The 21428-nt window shown below is 38.5% G+C and overlaps 1 protein-coding gene across 1 annotated transcript in view; it reads left to right on the top strand.

Moving 5' to 3' along the window:
- Positions 1-21428, top strand: part of Dip-C (dipeptidase C) — a 185795-nt gene that overhangs the window by 24992 nt on the left and 139375 nt on the right. The window contains exon 3 of the mRNA XM_090368947.1: positions 18421-18548. Coding sequence (XP_090225073.1) covers positions 18421-18548 — 128 coding nt within the window. The remainder of the gene's footprint in view (positions 1-18420; positions 18549-21428) is intronic.

Genomic DNA, 21428 nt, shown 5'->3' with positions numbered 1-21428 from the left:
GACAGTAGCTAATTTAAAATTGAGAAAACTGCTGCCCTTGAGGAAGCTTTCAGAAGGTTAGACTGGTAGCAGAAAGGAATCAATGTGAATGGAGAGTAATTTCCAAAGAATTAGAGGAAAATCTTAATCAGTTATAAAGAGTTAGTAAGGATTTTGGACTAAAGATGAATATGGCTAAAACAAAAGTAATGATGAACAAGTATGCCACAGAAAGGGATATAATGATTGAAGGAGCAGTAATTGAAAAGGTGGATTCATATATTTATTTGGGATAAGTCATTAGGAGCAGTGGGAGCGAAATTAGTTCGGTGTGGGCGAAATTTTTATGGCTCCAGCAAATAGAGAAGTTTTTCTTAAATTTTTATCATTTTATTGACTAAATTGGCATATTAATTTATTTTCTAGAAGTAGCTTTATATTCCTAGTTACAATACTTAGTTTATTTTGAACTTAGAGATTTTGTGCGTTATTACTTAGTATCGGTAGAACTTGTACCATTCAAAACTTGCCGCCATTGTGTACGGAATAGCATTATGTATATCTTGAACTTGATAGTGTAAGGCATAATGTAAAACTAGATAGCGTAACACATAGGACTGTAGTAGGAATCTGTTAGCTTAGTACAGTATTGGCAATTAATCTATTAAAAATTATAAATCCTTTTAATTTTTATTGTTAACTAAATTGTATTTAAACGGAAATCATGCCTTAGACTAGAGCAGCAAAGCAACTTGCATGAAGTAGCAAAAGTGCTGTGGCTCACGTGAGAACCGTAGGGGACGATTCTCCAATGCATCACAGTCTAAAAAAATGTGCAAAATGCGACGTTTGTGGATCTCTCTCTCTCTCGAACAGGACACGATCTAGCCATGGAGAATGTCTTTGTGTGTGCTACCTGCAGAGAATGTGAAGAAATTAGGCACCAACAGCGTTCTGATGGGCAGCTATGAAAGCTTGAAGAGTCGGGTGGATGCCCTCAAAGGAATTAAAATGGGGGTCCCATCAAGTTCTCAACTGCCCAGCTCAATGCCAGAACACACTCTTATGCACCAGGCAACACAGCAGCAACCTTCAGGGCAGAATGTGCTGGTCCCACAGGAGCTAGTTATTGTTGGTCACTCAATTGTCAGCGAAATGGGAAATGTAATGTGCAAAAAGGATAGGTGGAATAGGACCAGGGTATGTCTGCCAGGGGCAAAAGTTGATGACGTAGAGCAGTTATCATCTTTTAAGAGCATAAAAGGTGATATCGTTGTATACGTTGGCACTATTGACATTAAGTGTAGGAGATCTGCGGATTTACTGCGTAAGTAGGTCTAATGCTGAAAAAAAAGTCGCTAGTTGGGGTTAAATTTGAAAGTGTCTGCAATCTCGCCCAGACAGGATAGGAAGGAGTATATGATGAGAGTCTTGACAATCAATTAGGCGCTGGAGAGATTGTGCAGGGCTCATAGGGTAGAATTTTTCTCAGTGTGGTCTGTGCTTGTTAACAGGAGAGATTGCTTCTACAGGGATGAAATACATTTAAATAGAAAGGGTGCAAGAATATTTGCTGATGCTATCGGGGAAATGTTAGGTGGATCGGAAAACTGCTAGCTTGGAGGAATTCACGAACTAATAGGTTAACAGTAGCTGCAGGCAGAGGTGGAAATGATTCTTTCACTGCTTCTATTGGAATGAGCAGCAGCCCAGAAAGCCAGTTGCTGGGGATTTCAGGAACTGCTGGTGGTCACGAAACAAGTAAATAAATGGGCTGTGTTTGAGTAACTGAGGGTAAGAACAGGTGCATGTATACTTGCATGTACACCAAAGCTAGGAGTATAGTAAACAAATTTGATGAATTTTTTTGAAGACATTGAAGGTGGATGAATATTGTTGGGATATCAGAGACTTGGTGCCACTGAGATATAAGGGATGCAGAATTGAAATTTGGGGAGTACAATGTGTACAGACAGGATAGGAAGGAAGGAGGGGTTATGCTGTTAGTTAAGAAACACACAAAATCAAAAGAAGTGCATACAGTTTAGGCGCCTCCGTAGCCAGGTGGGAAGGAGCAGCAGTGCGCAGCACACGCTTCTTGATTAGACCGGGGTTCGAGCCCGTCACCACCAAATACGGAGGATGCGGAAAGGTCAAGGAATGACCACCGCATATCCCGGAGCAATATGGCCTTAGTTGCTAATGCTCCTAAAAACCAACAAAACAACAAAACAAGCATACAGTTTACATAGATGGACAGTGCAATGTTGAGTCGGTTTGGTGTAACATAAGCACTGCAAAAGTAAAATTGAAGGTAGGAGTTTGTTTTAGGCCTAATGACTCTGATGAGTACAATGAACAATTATGGAGAAATAGAGTGGGCCAGTAAATCAGAGTGCCTTATATTGGGGGATTTTAACTTCCCAGATATAGACTGGAACTTGTGGGTTGATCACTCGCACACTAGCAAGGCTTTTGTGGATTTATTGGATGATTGTTTTCTACAGCAGCAGCATGTTATAGATGCAACAAGAGGGACTCTTGATCTGATTATCAGCAGTGATTATTCATGCATTAAGAATTTACAGATAAAGGAACCACTAGGGTAGCAGTGATCACAGTGTATTTATGTGGGATTTACTTAAAGATATAACTACCATCAGGGGTAAAGGGAATGGTTTTTGCTTTCGTAAAAGTGACTACAGTGGTCTGAGACAGTATTTAAATTCTATACGGTGAGACCAACCGATGATGTTACCATCAGCAAATTCTAAATGGGAAGCATTCAAGGAAGTAATCTTGGATGCTACTAGGCATTTTGTTCCAACTAAGAAATACTGCTCTAGGTTCAGCCCCAAATGGATGTCAGATGAACTAATGAGACTCATGGCAGAGAAGAAAAATGCATGGAATTCACAGTAATTGTCAGGTGACACAGAAGCCTATGGTAGATACAACCTAGTCTGTAATCAAGTGAAAAAGGAGGTTAGGCAAGCAAAGGCAGATTATGAAAAATCTTTGGTAAAGGGTGCAAAAAAAAACAGCAAAGACTTCTTTACTTATATAAACTCTAAAAGAATGGGGATGAATCAGATTGGTCCACTTGATATCAATGGTTTGACTGTAGATGATGTTATTGTTATTTTTGGTTTTTAGGAGCATTAGCAACTAAGGCCATATTGCTCCGGGGATATGCGGTGGTCATTCCCTGACCTTTCCGCATCCTCTGTATTTGGTGGTCACGGGCTCGAACCCCGGTCTAATCAAGAAGCGTGTGCTACGCACTGCCACTCCTGCCCACCTGGCCACGGAGGCGCGGACTGTAGATGATCAATGTCAGATAGCTGCCAAACTAAATAAATATTTTGCATCTACAGTCACACATGAGGAGTTATTCAAGGAGGGGGCCAGATGTTTATCAAACTCTAACAGGGAGTTAAATGATTTTGTAATAACTGAGAGCTAAGTGGAGAAGAAAATGTTGAAGTTAAACGTAAGTAAAGCACCTGGGGTGGATGGGATCTATCCAGTTATATTAAAGGAGGCAGCAAATTAAGTAAACAAACTCTTAGCTTTAATTATGAGAGCATCCATGGACTTAGGGGTTAGTCCCCATGGACTGGAGATGTGCAGATGTATCTCCAACTCACAAAGGGGGGATCAAAGGGTGACACAAGTAATTACAGACCTGTTAGTTTGACTTCTGTTCCAGGGAAAATAATGGAGTCACTGGTTAAAGAAGCATTGCAGGATCATTTAGACAAGACTTCAGTAATAATTCAGAAACAGAATGGGTTTGTCAAGGGGAAGTTATGTCTGACCAATTTGATTGGATACTATGATGTAGTCAAAGGAACTGGATGCAAAAAATAATTTTGATATCATATACTGGGATTTCAGGAAAGCTTTTGATACTGTTGCATATGGAAGACTATTGTACAAATTGGAGTAGTATGCCACTGAGGGCAGGTTGCTACAATGGATGAAAGGATGGTTGAGTGGGAGACTAAACTTGATACTGTATAATGAAGAAAATAGAACGTGGCATAAGCAGGAGTGTATTAATGGAAGAATATAACATTGGATCGGCAACATGTTTGTTTTTTATGTGCAGTTAATAAAATTGCATTCTTAATCTCTCTATTTCTTATTTAGCCTTATTATTTCTGCATTAAATATATTAAAAATAAAACTTTCTAGATAATGGAAAAATTGAAATAACAGCACCTTAAATCCCCAAAGGTGCCGTTATTTTGAAAATCTACTGTACTGGTAAATAATCTAATTTATAATTATATACCAATTTTGTTTCAGTTAAAATAAAATAAAAAAACTGGTATGGTTGGTGAAGGACGTTATGTGATTTCTATCCATTTAAATTATAATATATCTAAATTACCATTCTTATACCATGTGGAGTTTTAATATATTTTATTTAGGTGTTACATAAACTAATATAGAATGAGTAACATTTCAGGTATCTTGCTGATACCCATCATCAGACCTTGCTGTTGGGCGACAAAAATAACTTATATTTTTCATTGAGCAGATCAAAATAACAATCAACTCAGCTGTATTTACATATGATCAATTCTAATTTACAAAAAAATAGATGAAAAGTTCTAGTTTATAATAACAAATTAGCAAATAGCATATCTAGGTTATGATAATGAACTAAAGGAACAATTCTATGTTACAATGAGCTATTTTTTGGTTGTAATTACGGTTAACCTATTTTTAATTAAATAAATAAACTTCTTACCTGCTGACCAATACCTCCTTCTTACCTCCTGCTGGATGCTCAGACCTAAATGGTCAAGAGGCTCAGTCAGCAATACATTTTTATAGGTAAAGTATTCATATAGTTAGCCAATAAGAATAGAGCTGGTTGGTCCTTGAGGTTGTCACAGACATTCCCTCAGATATGCCAGACAAGCTGTACTTGCTACCTGGAAGTCTAAAATGCTGATGGAACTGATATTCGGGTGACACTCAAGTCAAGTGGACCCAATTTCGGCAAAGTCCGGATGGTCTGTGACAACCAAATCCTCTGCTTGCATCTTCACGATGGTGGGACTGTTAGTAATCTTGGGTATAACTTCCATGCACAAGTACGTGGTGGGTGACTATCCAGGTGTGAACCAACGTAAGCAGGGGTCGAGGTGTGGCGCCCACACCACATGGAGGAATGCCACCCCTCTATGTTACCAGGCAGTACTAGGTGGTAGATGACTCTCATCAACCGGTGCAATACCATCACTTTGCTTATTGGAGGCTTGAAGTGGTGGAACCCACATTTAGTCTCTACAGCTAAGTTCCGGTCAACACTTCCCTATCTCTTCCATCATGCAGTATGATTGATGACTTTTGAGGTTATGATGAACATCGTGGTGAGATCCAATATTCCTTACATTTCGAGGGTACAGCTCTAAAACTGTGTTCGCAAACTGGCCGCTAGTTAGTGCACCGGAAAGAACCTATTGGTAACTCTCTAGGAGGCTTCCGGATCAGCTAGTGTATAATCTTGCTACCTCTACTCTGCCAGATAGTGACTGGAGGGAGTCCGAGTAGTGAGTATGTGGGGGGGGGGGCATTGTCAAGGCCACGTTATGTCAAAGATCTGGGTATATTCTTACCATGTGTACGCCATATCCAAAAATTTCATTGCTTCATACAGCATGTCCCATCCACTTTTTCTTACTATTGAATACATCATGAATTGTCAAACAAATAGAGTAAGCTTATCTGTGAAAAGATCTAAACCTTCTAAGCACTTCCTAATTCATTTCACAAATATATGTGGTCTCAATTCTAATCTCAACGATGTCCATTTCCACTTGCAGTCTGCCAAACCCCATGTACTTTTTCTGACAGAATCTCAGTTATCGGTTGATTCAACTACTGCTCATCTCAGATGTCCAAATTATTCGCTGTATGATTCCTTTCACCTCAAAGGTGGTACTTGTGCATATGTCCGTTCTGATATTCCCTGTCAGAGACTTGGCAATTTGGAATCTCCTGTCTTTGATCTTCTCTAGCTTAAAATCTCTCTACCTCATTGTGTCAAATTCATCTGTTGTCTCTACCGTTCTCCAAATTCCACTAATCACTTGGAGCTCTTTGACTTCCTCTCTTTGCAATTTGACTTTCTCCAGTCCAACTTTCCTAACAGTGAGGTAATTTTCCTTGGTGATTTTAATGTTGACAACTCCAGGTGGCATCTGTTTTCTAGTCACACCGACCCAACTGGTCGAGAGGTCCTGTAGGCACTTTAGATCACAACTTGGTGAGGTGCCTCAGTAGCCAGGTGGGAAGGAGCAGCAGTGCGTAGCAGATGCTTCTTGATTAGACCGGGGATTGAGCCCGAAACCACCAAATACGGAGGATGCAGAAAGGTCAGGGAATGGCCACCGCATATTCCCGAAACAATATGGCCCTAGTTGCTAATGCTCCTAAAAAAAAAAAAAAAACCAACTTGGTGAATGTCTCTTCTCCAATGGAGCCTTTATCTCATGGCTATTCCCAACCTAATGTTGTTTGGCATTACAATAATGCAAAATGGGATGACCTGTGAGATTTATTTTCTTCTTTTCCTTTGTTGGATTACTGTTTCAAAACTTCTGATGTCAACATTTGCTCAGATCGTGTCAGTGAAATTATTCTTGCAGGAATGCAATCCTTTATCCCACACTTCACTTTAAAATCTTGTCCTTTATCTAAACCTTGGTTTTCCAATAAATGTGTTAAGGCTGTTGAAGAGAAAAACATTGCATATCGTAATTGGCTTGTTTCTAATTTTTCAGTTTCATTTTCTGCCTACACCAAAGCTCACAACAATTGTAAAGCAGTTATTAATCAGTCTAAACTAGAGTTTGAACAGGCTAAGAGTAGAAAACTTGCTTCTTGCCCTAATGGTAGCCGAGCTTTCTGGTCTTTTGCCAAAGCTATTGGCTGCAACCTTTGTCCAACTCTGCTCCCACCTCTGTCCAAACCAGATGGTTCTGTTGTCACTTCAGCCAAGGATAAAGCTGACCTGCTAGCATCCCATTTTTCTTCCAACTCATGTATTAATGATCTTGGTAAAACACCTCCCACCATTCCCAACACGCTCCATTCAATGCCTCCTGTGGTCTTCCATCAAAAGGACGTCAGAAGGATTTTGATGAATCTTGATGCTAAGAAAGCTCCAGGTCCCGATGGTATTTCTCCACTTGTTCTCAAAACCTCTGCTCTTGAACTTACTGCTATTCTTTGCCGCCTTTTTTCACTTTCTTATAAAGGTGTTTTTCCTTCTGCTTGGAAATTTCCTCCTATCCAGCCAGTTCCTAAAAAAGGTGACAAATTCCTCCCATCCAATTATCGTCCCATTGCAATTACTTCTATTCTTTCTAAAGTAATGGAGAAATCAATTAACCGCCAACCCTTAAACTACCTAGAAGCCTTCCGTCTGATCAACGATCGCCAGTATGGATTCAGTCAGTGTCGATCCACTGGTAATATTCTGGCTTATGTTACCATTTATGGATTAATTCAATGGAAAGGTTCGGTGAAACACAAGTAGTTGCTCTTGACAACTTAGAGGCTTTTGATCGTGTTTGGCATAAAGGTCTTCTAAACAAGCTTCCATCTTTTGGTTTGCCAGCTGTTTTTAGTAATTGGTTATTCAGTTTTTTCTCTGATCGCTCACTGAGGGTGATGGTAGATGGCTCTGTGTCTTCTAACTTTTCCACTAATGCCGTTGTATTCCAAGGTTCAGTTCTTTCCCCCACTCTTTTCCGCTTGTATATTAATGACCTTCTTCCATTGACTGGAAATCCTATCCATAGTTTTGCTGATGATAGCACATTGCATTCCACTTTCCATTTTGAGAAACCTTGTCCTGCTCAATGAGCTTCAACTTCTCAAAAATCTGCTACCAATTCCTTAAATGCCGATCTCTAAGTAATTCTCCAGTGGGACGAAGACAACTTAGTTGATTTCAATCCTTCTAAAACTCAGTCTTGTCTTATATCTCGCAAAAAGGATTCTTCTGCTCCTATGCTTATCTTTAGTGAAACTCCGATTTCTAGGCAAAATGATATATCTCTTTTGGGGATTACCCTGACTTCTAATCTCTCTTGGCACCACCACATTACAAATATTGCTTCCTCTGCATCTCAAAAACTTGGTTTTCTCTTTCGCTCTCTGTGTTACTTTTCTTCCAAACAGCTGCTCACTCTGTATAAATCACAAATCCGCCCTGCCATGGAATATTGTTCCCACATCTGGGGTGGTGCCCCTAAAACCTCTCTCAGGCTTCTTGATTCCATTCAGAAGAGGGCATTTAGGTTAATTAATGATTCATCTCTAACAGAGTCTCTCCACTTGCTGTTTCATAGACGTACTGTTTCTGCTGCATGCCTCTTCTACAGATACTTCCATGGGAACTGTTCTTCTGAATTGGCTTCTATAATTCCCGCTCTCTCTTTCAAAACAGTCTGAACACGTGCCACCACCAGCCAACATCCATTTACTGTCCAACTTCAAACTCACAGAACCAACTTTTCATCTTCCTCGTTTATTCATTCAGCAGCCACATGCCTACCCGTACTTTCTCTGCCATTGATCTTTCTATCTGCTCCCCTTCTCTCCTTCCTTCACTTGCTTGGGAGGTGGAGGAGAACCCATATGGAAGCGATCACTTCCCCGTGATAATCACCCTAACTAGTGGTAGACCGTGTCTTCCATTTAGTTTACCGCGGTGGAAGCTTGATCAGGCTGACTGGAATGCCTTTCAACATCTGGCAAATCTTGACATCGCTACAGTCAGTCAGGTGCCAATCAATGATGCAGTCGTGTACGTCACAGAAACAATTGTCCAAGCAGCTGCAATTGCAATCCCAAAATCATCTAGCCGGTTCCCACTATTTCCGAAACCTTGGTGGAATTCCGAATGCAGCAGCAAAAAAAGCACAAAACAAAGCCTGGGGGATATTCCGCCGATATACCACAACTGAAAATTTAATAACATTTAAACGTGCACGTGCGAAAGCGCGTTATGTACGACGTCAGAGCCAAAGGAAATCTTGGATTCGTTTTACATCTTCCATAACTCAGGCTGCTAGCTCAAAAGTAGTCTGGGATAAGATCCGGAAAATGAAGGGAAAATATCCACCATGTCCTTCTGTGATCCTCGAGCATAACGGATGTCCAATTGCAGATCGAACTGCAGTTGCAAATACTTTAGGGGAAACATTTGCAAAAATCTCTGCAATAACATCTTTTCCCGCAGAGTTTTTGGCCCTGAAAGAGAAAAATGAGAAAAACCCCCTGAACTTCTATTCAAAAGGGCTTGAATCGTATAACAAGCCCCTTTCACAGGAGGAGTTAAATGCTGCACTCTTTCTCACGCACGCAAGTGCTGTGGGGCCCGATGACATCCACTACGAAATGGTAAAACACCTCACACCACAATGTAAGGATCACCTTTTAATTCTGTTTAACAGAATTTTTCTTAATAAACAATTTCCGGATTCCTGGCGGAAAGCAATCGTTCTTGCCTTCCCAAAACCAGGAAAGGATCCTAGAAATCCAAGTAACTACCGTCCTATTGCTCTGACAAGCTGTTTGTGCAAGATCCTGGAAAGAATGGTAAATTCTCGCCTGGTATGGTATTTAGAAACAAATGGTCTGCTTTCCAGGACACAGTGCGGCTTCCGAAGAAATAGATCCACTCTGGACCATTTAATCCGATTGGAAACGTCCATTCGTGATGCTTTTATTAAATCTGAGCATTTGGTAGTAGTTTTCTTTGATATTGAAAAAGCGTACGACACAGCCTGGCAATTTGGAATATTAAAAGACCTATATAACTTCGGTCTTAGAGGTAATCTTCCTCTTTTTATTAAAAACTTCCTTTCGAATCGTCAGTTCCAAGTCCGTTTAGGATCCACTCTCTCTCGAGTATTTTGTTAGGAGGAGGGAGTCCCACAAGGATCCGTCCTAAGTGTCACGCTGTTCGCAATCAAAATAAACTCTATCACAGAACGACTTCCTCCCACGGTGAAAAATGCCTTGTATGTTGACGATTTTACTATATTTTGTCAATCATGCAATATGAGGGTCATTGAAAGGCAACTGCAGAAAACCATTGATCACATTAGATCTCGGTCATTGGCTAATGGGTTCAGATTTTCATCACAGAAGACTGTTTGTGTGCACTTCTGTCGCAAACGTAATCTTCATCCTGACCCAGAATTAAGGCTTGGGCAAAATAACATCCCAGTTGTAGCAGAGTTCAAATTCCTGGGACTTATTTTCGACAAGAAGCTGACATTTGTACAACACATCCGCCAGCTTAGGACAAGGTGTGTAAAAGGGCTTAATATCCTTCGTGCCCTTTCGTCAACTTCGTGGGGCGCAGATCGTTCTACACTTCGTCTCTACCGAGCACTTGTCCGTTCCAAACTCGACTATGGGTCTCAGGTTTATGGTTCTGCTAGAGATAGTGCACTTCGGTGGTTAGATCCAATCCACCATCAAGCCATCCGGACAGCCACTGGAGCATTTCGCACATCTCCTATCCAAAGCCTTTACGTTGAAGCAAATGAACCATCTCTTTCTCTTCGACGTAAGCAGTTGTCCTTACAGTACGCCTTCAAATTAAAATCCCTGCCCGATCATCCCACGTGGCCATCCGTGTTTGAGCCGTGCTGGGAAAACCTCTATAACACCCGTCGGACTGCTAACAAACCTTTTGGTATTCGGATTCAAGGGCTGTTGAATGAACTAGACCTAACGGTAGACAACGTTGCCCAGTCACCAAGGCAATTCCTTCCACCCTGGCATGCCTATTTTCCAACTTGTGACTTCTCCCTTAAGATCTGGGAGAAGGCTACTACACCACCATCTGTCTACCAGCAACTCTTTGCATCACATAGACAGCAGTATTCTGACTTTATGCCAGTCTATACAGATGGCTCAAAGTCAGAATGTTATGTGGGATCTGCTGTTGTATTCCCTCACAAAACATTATCCTACAAGATCCAACAAGAATCTAGCATTTATACTGCAGAGTTGCATGCAATACAAACAGCCCTAGATCACATTAAAAATAGCGACTACCAAAGGTATACGTTTTATTGTGATTCCTTGAGCGTGTTACAGGCTTTAGTATCGGTGAGGTTTAACCCTCATCCGATCCTGTCCAGGATCCGGCACATTCTATTTTCTCTCGCAGAATTGGAATTTGATATTCGCTTTTGCTGGATCCCAAGCCACATTGGGATCCGGGGAAATGAATTAGCTGATGCTGCTGCCAAATCAGCCCTTTCCCTGGATAGTCATTGCCTGTCAGTCCCCTATACTGACTACAGGCAAATAATACGCTGTAAATTATATTCCCAATGGCAAGATTCTTGGCACGGACAGGCCACAAATAAATTACATCACATTAAGCCTGTAATTTCGCAATGGCAGTCCAGTCTACGCAGGGTCCGAAGAGAGGAAGTTGTTCTTGCTCGGCTCCGCATAGGTCATAGTCATCTAACACATTCCTATTTGCTGAGGGCGGATGACCCACCTATGTGCGAGAAGTGTAACGTTCTTTTAACCGTCAGTCATATTTTTATTGAATGTCCTGTTTTTATTGAAGCACGACGCTTCTGTTTTACCGCTTTTAATAATTTGACTGAGCCATTTACACTCAGTCAGATTATTGGTGACAGAGACAATATGTCCAACGTTTTTAACTTTTTACAATCTATTAATTTTTATTCAAGGATGTAAATTTTATAATTTTTATGCTATTAATTTGTACCTTTTTTGCTTGACGTGGTAGCCCCGGCTACCAAAATGTAATGTAGCGTTTTAAATCTGACTTGGCGCATTATGGCCTTAGCTGCCAATGCGCCATTAAAAATCAAATCAAATCATTCAACAGCTGTTTTCTAGAACAACCTTCCTTCATACATATTTCCTGAAAATTACAGTCTACAGAAGTTCGAGTGCAATGTCAACAAATATCTTCTTTCGTTTTCTCAACCTCCAACCCAAGCCCCGTACTAAGTACTATAGGTTCTAATACCTCTCATGTTTGGGGTTTACATAAAAAAAAAAAAAAAAAAAATCCTGAATCCAGGGTGCTTGTGTGGCGACCTTTGTTCTCTTGCTCTGGTTCTGGGTTGCGGTGTAGAGGATACCTGTGTTGACCTTTGCTCATCAGATGTATAGGCTGTTTCTTGGGTCTGGAAGAGGGTGTATACTGTGTGCTCCTCTGGTTGATTAGGACCTTTTTCTTCATTTATTTTTTCTTTAAAGAGATGAATATACTGGAGGTTGAAATCAACCCCCTGTTTTCTGTTGATTGCTGAGGATCCAAATAATTTGATAAGAAAGGCTTCTTTAAATTTTCTTCTGTTATATATATATATATATATATATATATATATATATATATATACACTACCACATCCACACTATCTTATATATAGGACCTCTAGGATTATCTGGGTAGTTGGGCTGTGGATTTATGATCTGTTTGATGGAGGCTGAACTTTTGTAAAAGGTGAAGATCCCGAATTTCTTGGCTTCTTTGGCTATTTTAGAGCTGATTGAAGGTATGTACGGTATGCATACCTTCAATCAGTTCTAAAGGTATGTATGGTATACATATGGAGGTGCTTCTTCTGTCGATGCCAGGTTGTGGTTGTTTAATGGACTTGGAGGTGTCGATGATGGCTTTATTGATGATGTGGATTGGGTATCCGTTCTTTAAGGCAACCCTGATTATTGTATTTAGTTCCAGTTGTATATTATCTTCATTGCAAATACTGTGAAAGACTTTAGAACACCTATTTTTGTAGAGAAAGGATGGCAGGGTTTATAGTTTAGTATGATGCCGGTATCGGTGGGTTTTCTGAAAACTTCCATATGTAGTTTTTTGGCCTTTCTTGAAAAAAAAGGATGTCCAGGAACTGAATTTGGCCATTGTTCTCGATTTCCATTTTGAGGTTGATTTTTTGGTGGTGACTGTTGAGAGTTTCAAAGAATTTTTGTTAATTAACTGTGCCATGATTCCAGATGGCTATGATATCATCCACATATCTGCTCCAGAATTTTGGTTTTATCTGTTGGCTTTCCAAGAAATTTTCAAATTTTGTCATAAAAATTTCTGCCAGGAGAGGAGACAGGGCATTACCCATGCTGACACCAGATATGTGTGTGTAGAATTTCCCATTGAAGGTGAAGTAAAAAAAATGGTAGTCATACAAATCTGCAACCTGGCCACGAGCTGTCATTGATAAAAAATGCAAGTGGTGTGTGTGTGTGTGTGTGTGTGTGTGTGTGTGTGTGTGTGTGTGTGTGTGTGTGTGTGTGTGTGTGTGTGTGTGTGTGTGTGTGTGTATTTTTTTTTAATTCCTGAGTGTAGCACGACTATTAAATAACTATTACAATAAAATAAATATAATGAAATATTTCATACATTACAAGTTTCCCCTTCAAAATAATTGCTTTGGGCTTGCAAACATTTCTTCCTGGCATAGAAACATTTCTGGAAGTTACCTTCTGTAAGCCTTTTAACACTTGAGTCATTTTTTTCTCAGTCTTCAGTGGACTGAAAATGGGTTCCTTTAAGTACACTTTTCAGTTTGGGGAAGAGAAAAAAGTCAAAAATGGCTAGGTCTAGTAAGTAGGATACATGTTTGCACACAGGAATTTGTTTTTTGGCCAGAAACTGGCGAACAGAGTGTGTTGTGTGCTGGAGCATCCAACCATCCTTCCATAATTCAGTTCTCTTTCTTCAAATTTTTTTACGCAGCCTTGTCAGAACTTCAATTTAGTATGTTTGATTGACAATTTGATTTGGTGGGATATATTCAGCCATAATAATTACATTTTCATCAATTTTTCATGGATATGGGATGGCCTGGTCGTTCATAATTTTCCACGTTCTCTCTCTCTCTCTCTCTTCCTTCTTTTATGCCATTCAAACATGGGTGTTCTTGACACAGTATCTTCCCCATAAACTTGATGTAACAGCTCATAACTTTCAGTTGGTGTTTTATTTAGTTTTGTTAAAAATTTGAGGTTGATTTGTTGTTTGATTCTTTTGTCTGTCATTTTTCTGGCAAACTGCGAAAACACAAGGTAATGAAACCCTGTCTTACTTCCAAGTGAATGAGTGTGTTGGAATATGATTTGGCAAGTAACTAGGGAAAGGTTCAGGGTAAACTGCTGTGGCTCTGTTTCACAGATGGCACTTGGGGTTAGTGATTGCATGCACAGTCTCGTTATTTAATAGCCACACCTTGTATAGATAATCGTGCAGTTAGGATCATTATAATCACTTAGCATGTAGGTAGGATCTTTTTCATCAAAGAATGTTATTTATGTTTATTTGTACATGAGGATTTTTTGGAGGGGATGATGATGCACTGTGAGGTACCTGGCCTCTCACTGCCATCTGGAGCGTGGCATGGCATTATACTTTTCTAATGAAATGTGATGTTATTTATAGTGTAGCACTGAGTCAACTTTACAAAAAATACCACTTGAAAAAACTTTTGCTGTTTTCTTAGTCTTTGTTATAAAAAATACATTATACACAGTTCCTCTTATTTATGATAGTTATTAATTATCTAAATAAGAAGCTTTTCTTCTAGACTCTATTACATTATATTTCACATGCTGTTTGACAACTGTTCTTTCATGAGCTAAATCATCACGTAGTTGTAAGATACTGCACTGATAGAGGTGTTTAGTTTTCCACCAGTGAATCGCATTCTGTCAGTGTGGTACCTTGTACTCAGAGATGGGTTGTAAGGAGGTAACTAAGAGTTGGTTCAGTGATGCACTACAGACAAATAGAATTATATTTTTTTATGAGAACTACTGTTTATCTTCAGTACATCATTGAGACAACTTCTAGTGATAACTTCAGTGTGAAATCAGGGCCACTGAAACTATTTCTTTAAACTGTATTATAAAAAAAATGGCCGAAGTCCTGCTGTTTATGGTAGTTATCAACACTTTAATTGTTGCAATACAATTAAAGCCAAAAAATTGTCATGAGGCCCAGTTATATTTTATTATACATCAAAATTTATTATGAAAACAACTGGGATTACCTTTATTTTAGATATAGGAAGCTTCTTTTCCAGCCAACTCTCCTAGTCCAACACGCTAATAATTCTTTGGGAAGGCGATATAAATTTTACAAAAAATGTGGGACATCTTCCACACTGTCAGAACCATAGTGTTCAGACCCCTCGGTCTCAACATTGAGCGCTCAATGTTGAGACCGAGGGGTCCCACATTTTTTGTAAAATTGATATCGCCTTCCCAAAGAATTATTAGCGTGTTGGACGTGTAGGAGAGTTGGCTGGAAAAGAAGCTTCCTATATCTAAAATAAAGGTAATCCCTGTTGTTTTCATAATATAATAGAATCCAGGAATTATCGAGCACTTAATAGCTCTCTATTATCAAATCAAAATTTATATAAATATAAAGCAACCGTAGAAAACTTAAGATATATTAAACCCAAACTGCTCTTCTATATGCTAAATATGTAGCTGGATATCACAGGCCACAGCAATAAAATTTGCCACACATTTACATGGATACCAAATATCTGGTTAGTAGCACATGGCTTGAAAAATATTTTAATGTGCGATGCACTGTATCATCTTGTCACCTCATAAACCTGAATAGCTTTTTCAAGTTAGAATTAGAATTAGTTGAGGCATATGATGCAAGAAAGCAAGCTTATACAACATCAGCCAAAAAACAAAAAAAAAACTTCCCATTTCGCCCATCCGGGCACTCCAAATGTTTGTCTAGTTCAGCCTTAAATTTATATAAGCTATCAACTTCCACAACAACGAATGGAAGACTGTTCCAATAATCAACTACCCGCTGGCTAAAGGCAAATTTCCGCACATCTATTCTACAACTGTCTTTCCTCAATTTGAACTATGTCTCCTCAGGTTCTTAGTCTGAGCAAGCAGAAGTATCCCGTCAGCATTGAGCTTGCTCAAACCATTCAATGCCTTGTACACCTTACAGATGCTTAGCCTCCAGATGCTGCAACTTGCAGAACTTAAGCCTTTCTTCGTAAGTGCACCCCTTTGTTTCTTTCACCAATCATGTTGCACTTCTCTATACTTGTTCTAACAACTCTACATCCTTCCTAAAATGAGGCCTCCAAACCTGTTCGCAGTACTCAAGGTGTGACTTGACCATCGCCTTATACAAAGGGATAATCACCTCCTTGTCTCTGCTAGCAGCATTCTTATATATCATTGACAAAACTCCATGATCTGCTCTTGCAGCTTGTCTGCACTGCTCAGAGAACTTCATATCTGAATGCATAATTACCCCCAGCTCTTTTTCATTCTCCACCTCCCTGAGTACCACACAGTTGGTACGTTTCTCTTGGTTTGCTGCTACCCATATGCTGTACTTTAAATTTGTCAATGTTAAACTTCAGTCGAAACTTCTCAGCCCATCTGCCTAACTTTTCTGGATCCTGTTGCAGTAGCATACTGTCTTTAATGTCATTAACAACCCTGCCAACCTTTGTATCATCTGCAAACTTGGTCATTAAGCCTGATATACCTTAATCGATATCATTGATAAATACACTAAACAACAATGGGCCCAGCACCGAACTCTGGGAAACTCCACTAATAAAATTAGTCCATGTAGATCAGTGTCCATTTATTACCACTCTATGCCATCTCCCACTCAACCATCCATTTATCCATTGAAGCAACTTGCCCTTAATGCCATACCACTCCAATTTGTACAGCAGTCTTCCATGTGCAACAGTATCAAGAACTTTCCTGAAATCCAAGTATATGATACCAAAATTATTTTTTGCATCCAGTTCCTTTGTGACCACATCGTAGTATCCAATCAAATTGGTCAAACAAAACTTCCCCTTAACAAATCCATTTTGTGTCTGAACTATTACTGCAGTCTTGTTTAGGTGATCTTGTATCACCTCTTTAACCAATATCTCTTTATTTTCTCTGGAACTAACTGGTTAAACTAACTGGTCTATAATTATTTGCATCACCCTTTGAACCCCCTTTGTGAATTTGGGATACATTTGCACATCTCCAGTCCATGGGGACCTCCCCTGAATCTAAGGATGCTCTCATAATTATGGCTAAGAGTTTATTAACTTCCCTTTCTGCCTTTGTCAATATAGCTGGATAGATTCCATCCACCTCAGGTGCCTTTTTTATGTTTAACTTCAACAATTTCTCCTCCACTTTGCTCTCAGTTATTACAACTTTACTTGGCTCCCTGTTAGAGTTTGATAAACTTCTGGCATTCCCCTCCTTGAATAACCCCTCATGTGCGAATGTAGATGCAAAATACTCTTTCAGTTTATCAGCTACTTGAACAGGATCATCAAAAGTCAAACTATCTTTGTTAAGTGGACCAATCTGATTCATCCGCTTCCTTCTAGAGTTTCCATAAGTAAAGAACTCTTTGCTGTTTTTCTTTATCAACAATAGTCAAACTATCTTTGTTAAGTGGACCAATCTGATTCATCCGCTTCCTTCTAGAGTTTCCATAAGTAAAGAACTCTGCTGTTTTTCTTTGCATCCTTTGCCAAAGATTTCTCGTAATCTGCCTTTGCTTGCCTGACCTCCTTTGTGACTTTATTACAGACTAGCTTATATCTGCCGTAGGCTTCTGTGTCACCTGATAATTTATATGCATTTCATGCATTTTTCTTCTCTGCCACGAGCCTCATGAATTCATCTGACATCCATTTAGGCCTGAATCTTGAACAGTATTTCTTAGTTGGTATGAAAAGCCTAGTAGCCTCCAAGGTTAAGTCCCTGAAGACTTCCCATTTAGAATTCACCATTGGTAACATCATCATTTGATCCCACTGTATAGAATTTAAAAACTGTCTGAGACCACTGTAGTCACCTTTACGAAAGCTAAAACTCTTCCCTTTACCCTTGATGGTAGTTACATCCTTAAGTAAATCCCACATCAGTTCACTGGGGTCACTGTCACCTAGTGGTTCCTTTATCTGCAAATTCTTAACGGATGAATAATCACTGCTGATAATCAGATCAAGAGTATTACTCCCTGTGGTTGCTCCTCGAACATGTTGCTGTAGAAAATAATCTTCCAATAAATCCACAAAAGTCTTGCTAGTATGCCTGTGACCAACCCACAATTCCAGTCAATATCTGGAGAGTTAAAATCCCCCATTACAAGACATTCTGATTTACTGGCCCACTCTATTTCTCTGCACAACTGTTCATTGTTAAGAGATAAAGTGCTGGTAAGAGATATAAAATGCTAGAGAAGAAACTATTTTTTGTATAGGTACTGTTGTCTTCAACAGAACAAATTATTAGTTGAATGTATACTTTTCAAATAATTATTCACCCAGTTAACAGCAGTGTCATAATTATATCTTAATTTAGGAGTCGTATTTTCATTGGGCATTTGGAATATTAGAACCTGACTGTTATGGTGCTATTGAAGTGAAAAGTGGAAAATCATATCTGTTTGTTCCCAAACTGCCTGAGTCATATTCTGTATGGATGGGCAGGTCAGTATTGATGTTGTTTAATTAATTACATTAATGTATTTTGATTGAGATCTTTAATGTAAAAGTCATTCTCATGGTATATGTTATTCCTGGCTTCACTGAGATTATATAATTTTTTTTTCCTTTTTCATTCCTTATGCATAAAATACTCTTATTAAATTTGTTGATTCTTTTAAGGATGTAGGAGTCATATTTGATTATATATATATATTTTTTTTTTCTCAACATCATATACTTCATGCATATTAAATTTCTCTGAGAAGCAAAGCAGGTTGTTAATGAAATTTGTGATTGAAAAATACTTACATACTTGCTGACTAAATGCAATTATCCAATGTACACTTATACAAAAATTAAGAAGTTAACATTTTCCACTTTTGAGACAAATTGTATAAAACTCTAGAAATGTGTCATATGTAAATTTCCCATTCTTTCAGAAAATATATATGAAATGCCTGCAACATGCAAATTTTTATGAAATGCTTGCAACATGCAAATTTTTTATCCATTCTATAGAAATAGGCTTAAATAGCATTTTTCATTTTTATTCCTGTTAGGTGACCAAATCTGATTGGTTTCTTTCACAGGACTACACAATCTAGCAAGAAGATACTATCTGGATGATTTTCAGTGATGGTGAGCTGTTGGGAGGATAGAGATTGGTCAAGCACATATGGCAATTACCAAGCCTACCAAAATTACCAAAAAAGTGTCATTTCACGGCTGTAGAAATAATTTTAGGAGATAGGAACAAGTATGAAAAGCAGTCAATAAGTATTTATGTTCACCTAGAAATATTTGAGTTGGGGAATTGAAACTTGGCTGGCAGTTTAATCTTTCTCTATGTGGTTGTCTTTTAGAGCTACACATTTTTCCCATCTGTTGATAAGCTCTATTAGGTCTCTTTAATAGAACTCATCACTTTGAGCAGAAAACGAAGCTTCTCATCATTAATTATCTCCTTATCAGTGTGAAATCTGTGGCCCCATAATGGTTTCTTATTTTAGGCAAGGGGAAGAAGTCTGAAGGTGAGAGATCTGGTGAATGAGGTGGGTGCTACAGATTTTCCAAAGGTGTTCACCTTCTAACATTGTCAGCTAGCAGGCAGACACCTTTGGATAGCATCCTGCATCTCTTTCACTTCATATCCTCTCTTAATTTACCCAGAAGATTTCTGTAGTATTCTCCACTGATTTTGCTGCCTTTTAGAAGATAATCTGTAAGGGGTGGAGCCTTTGAGCCTCAGAATATTGACCTTATTTAGCAGACAGTTGAAACACTTGGCTGTTTTAGGGTTTGGCTAAGATGAATGTTTCCATTGTTTGCTCACCTGTTTTGTTTATGGTCATAGTAATGTACCCATCATTCATATTTTGTCACAATTTGTTCAAAAAATTATCAACATTCTCTCTCTACAAAGTGGCAACAATTTTGCTGAACACCCTTTCTTTTTAGCTTTTGAAAAGGTGTCAGCAATCCTGAAGCTCATCAGGCTGTCACCTTTGACGTGTGCAGGTACTCATGCATTATTCAGTAGCTTATTAGTTAATTATTAAGCAACTAAAACCCAAAAACAAATAATTGAATGATTCAAGGTTAAAATAATATTCCAGATTTGAAAAGAGTAAAGCAACAAACAAGGCTAGGTAAAATAAATATATATACTGTATTTTATTTACAAGGAAACCCTTTAACATGCTTTTAGTATATTGGATAAATTAACTTACTGTTAACCAATTTTAACAGTAAGTTAGTTCACTATTACTGTTAATTAACATTAGGGGACACTTCTTTAACATTTTTAAACCTTTTAACATTTTAAAGAAAACCAGATATACATAAAATGTAATAATACATGGGATTTAGTAGGGTACACACAAAGTTAATCGCAACAATTTCAGTGATAGAATATGTTAATTTTTAACTTAACAGTACTGATTAGAGTTAGTGACTTTGCTGACAGTCATTGATTGTTTTTGACAGAGAGGTGTGAATTTATAATTTAGGAATTTATAACCTGTGAATTTATAATTTGAGGTGTGAATTTATAATCTAGATTGCTTTTAAATACAGTTTTGCTTTTAGTCATATTTAACTAGTGAAGAAAATGCTCCATACCTGAATATCTTCAGTAATAAAGATTCCTTCTTCCTCTCTCTTTATAAACTTGTAACCTAGAATATTCATTCAAGACTTGATTTCCTGTGATGATAGATCCTTCTGGAGCACAAAGTGTTTTATAGTTCCTGATATATGGCATTACACAGGGAAAGCCAATAATTTTCTTCTTAAATTACTTTATAAAGGATTTTGATGTTAGTAGATAAACTTTTTTGTATAAGAATACATCTCTTGATAGTACAGTAGAAGCCCTTGTAACTGACCTCTGCTTAACTGACTTGGCAGATTAACTGATGCCCTCTCCTTCTCTCTTTAAAATATACTTCTTATGGCCATGCTATACTGTAGTATACCATGGGCATTGGTCCAGTATGCTTGTGGCTGGTGGGCTCGTGTAGTAGACCACATCCACCTGTTGAGTTATATGTTACCCGAGAGGTCAGTTGTGTGTTTGTTCCAAACTGTGTTTGCACCAGTAAAATTATTTGTTATAAATTACAGTATGTAATTTAATTAAATATTACATAAATTAATTAAAATTCATACGAGTTACACCTCTATTTTCCTCCATAGGACTGCTTCACTTGCAAACTCTCCTTGTTTACATATGATTCGAAATTTAAAATGATTAAAAATATTAAAAATATATTTAACTTAAAATTAAATAAATGCATTCAATTCTCTAAGCTCATGAATGCCCAGGATCATAACCAAAGGCCCCAATCCAACCCCAGATCTAATCAATACACCTCACAACCT

Source organism: Mastigoproctus giganteus, chromosome 2 (assembly GCF_048544385.1).
Source record: "Mastigoproctus giganteus isolate SK-2022 chromosome 2, ASM4854438v1, whole genome shotgun sequence".
NCBI lineage: Eukaryota > Metazoa > Arthropoda > Arachnida > Uropygi > Thelyphonidae > Mastigoproctus > Mastigoproctus giganteus.
This window is presented reverse-complemented; position numbering and strand designations above follow the sequence as displayed.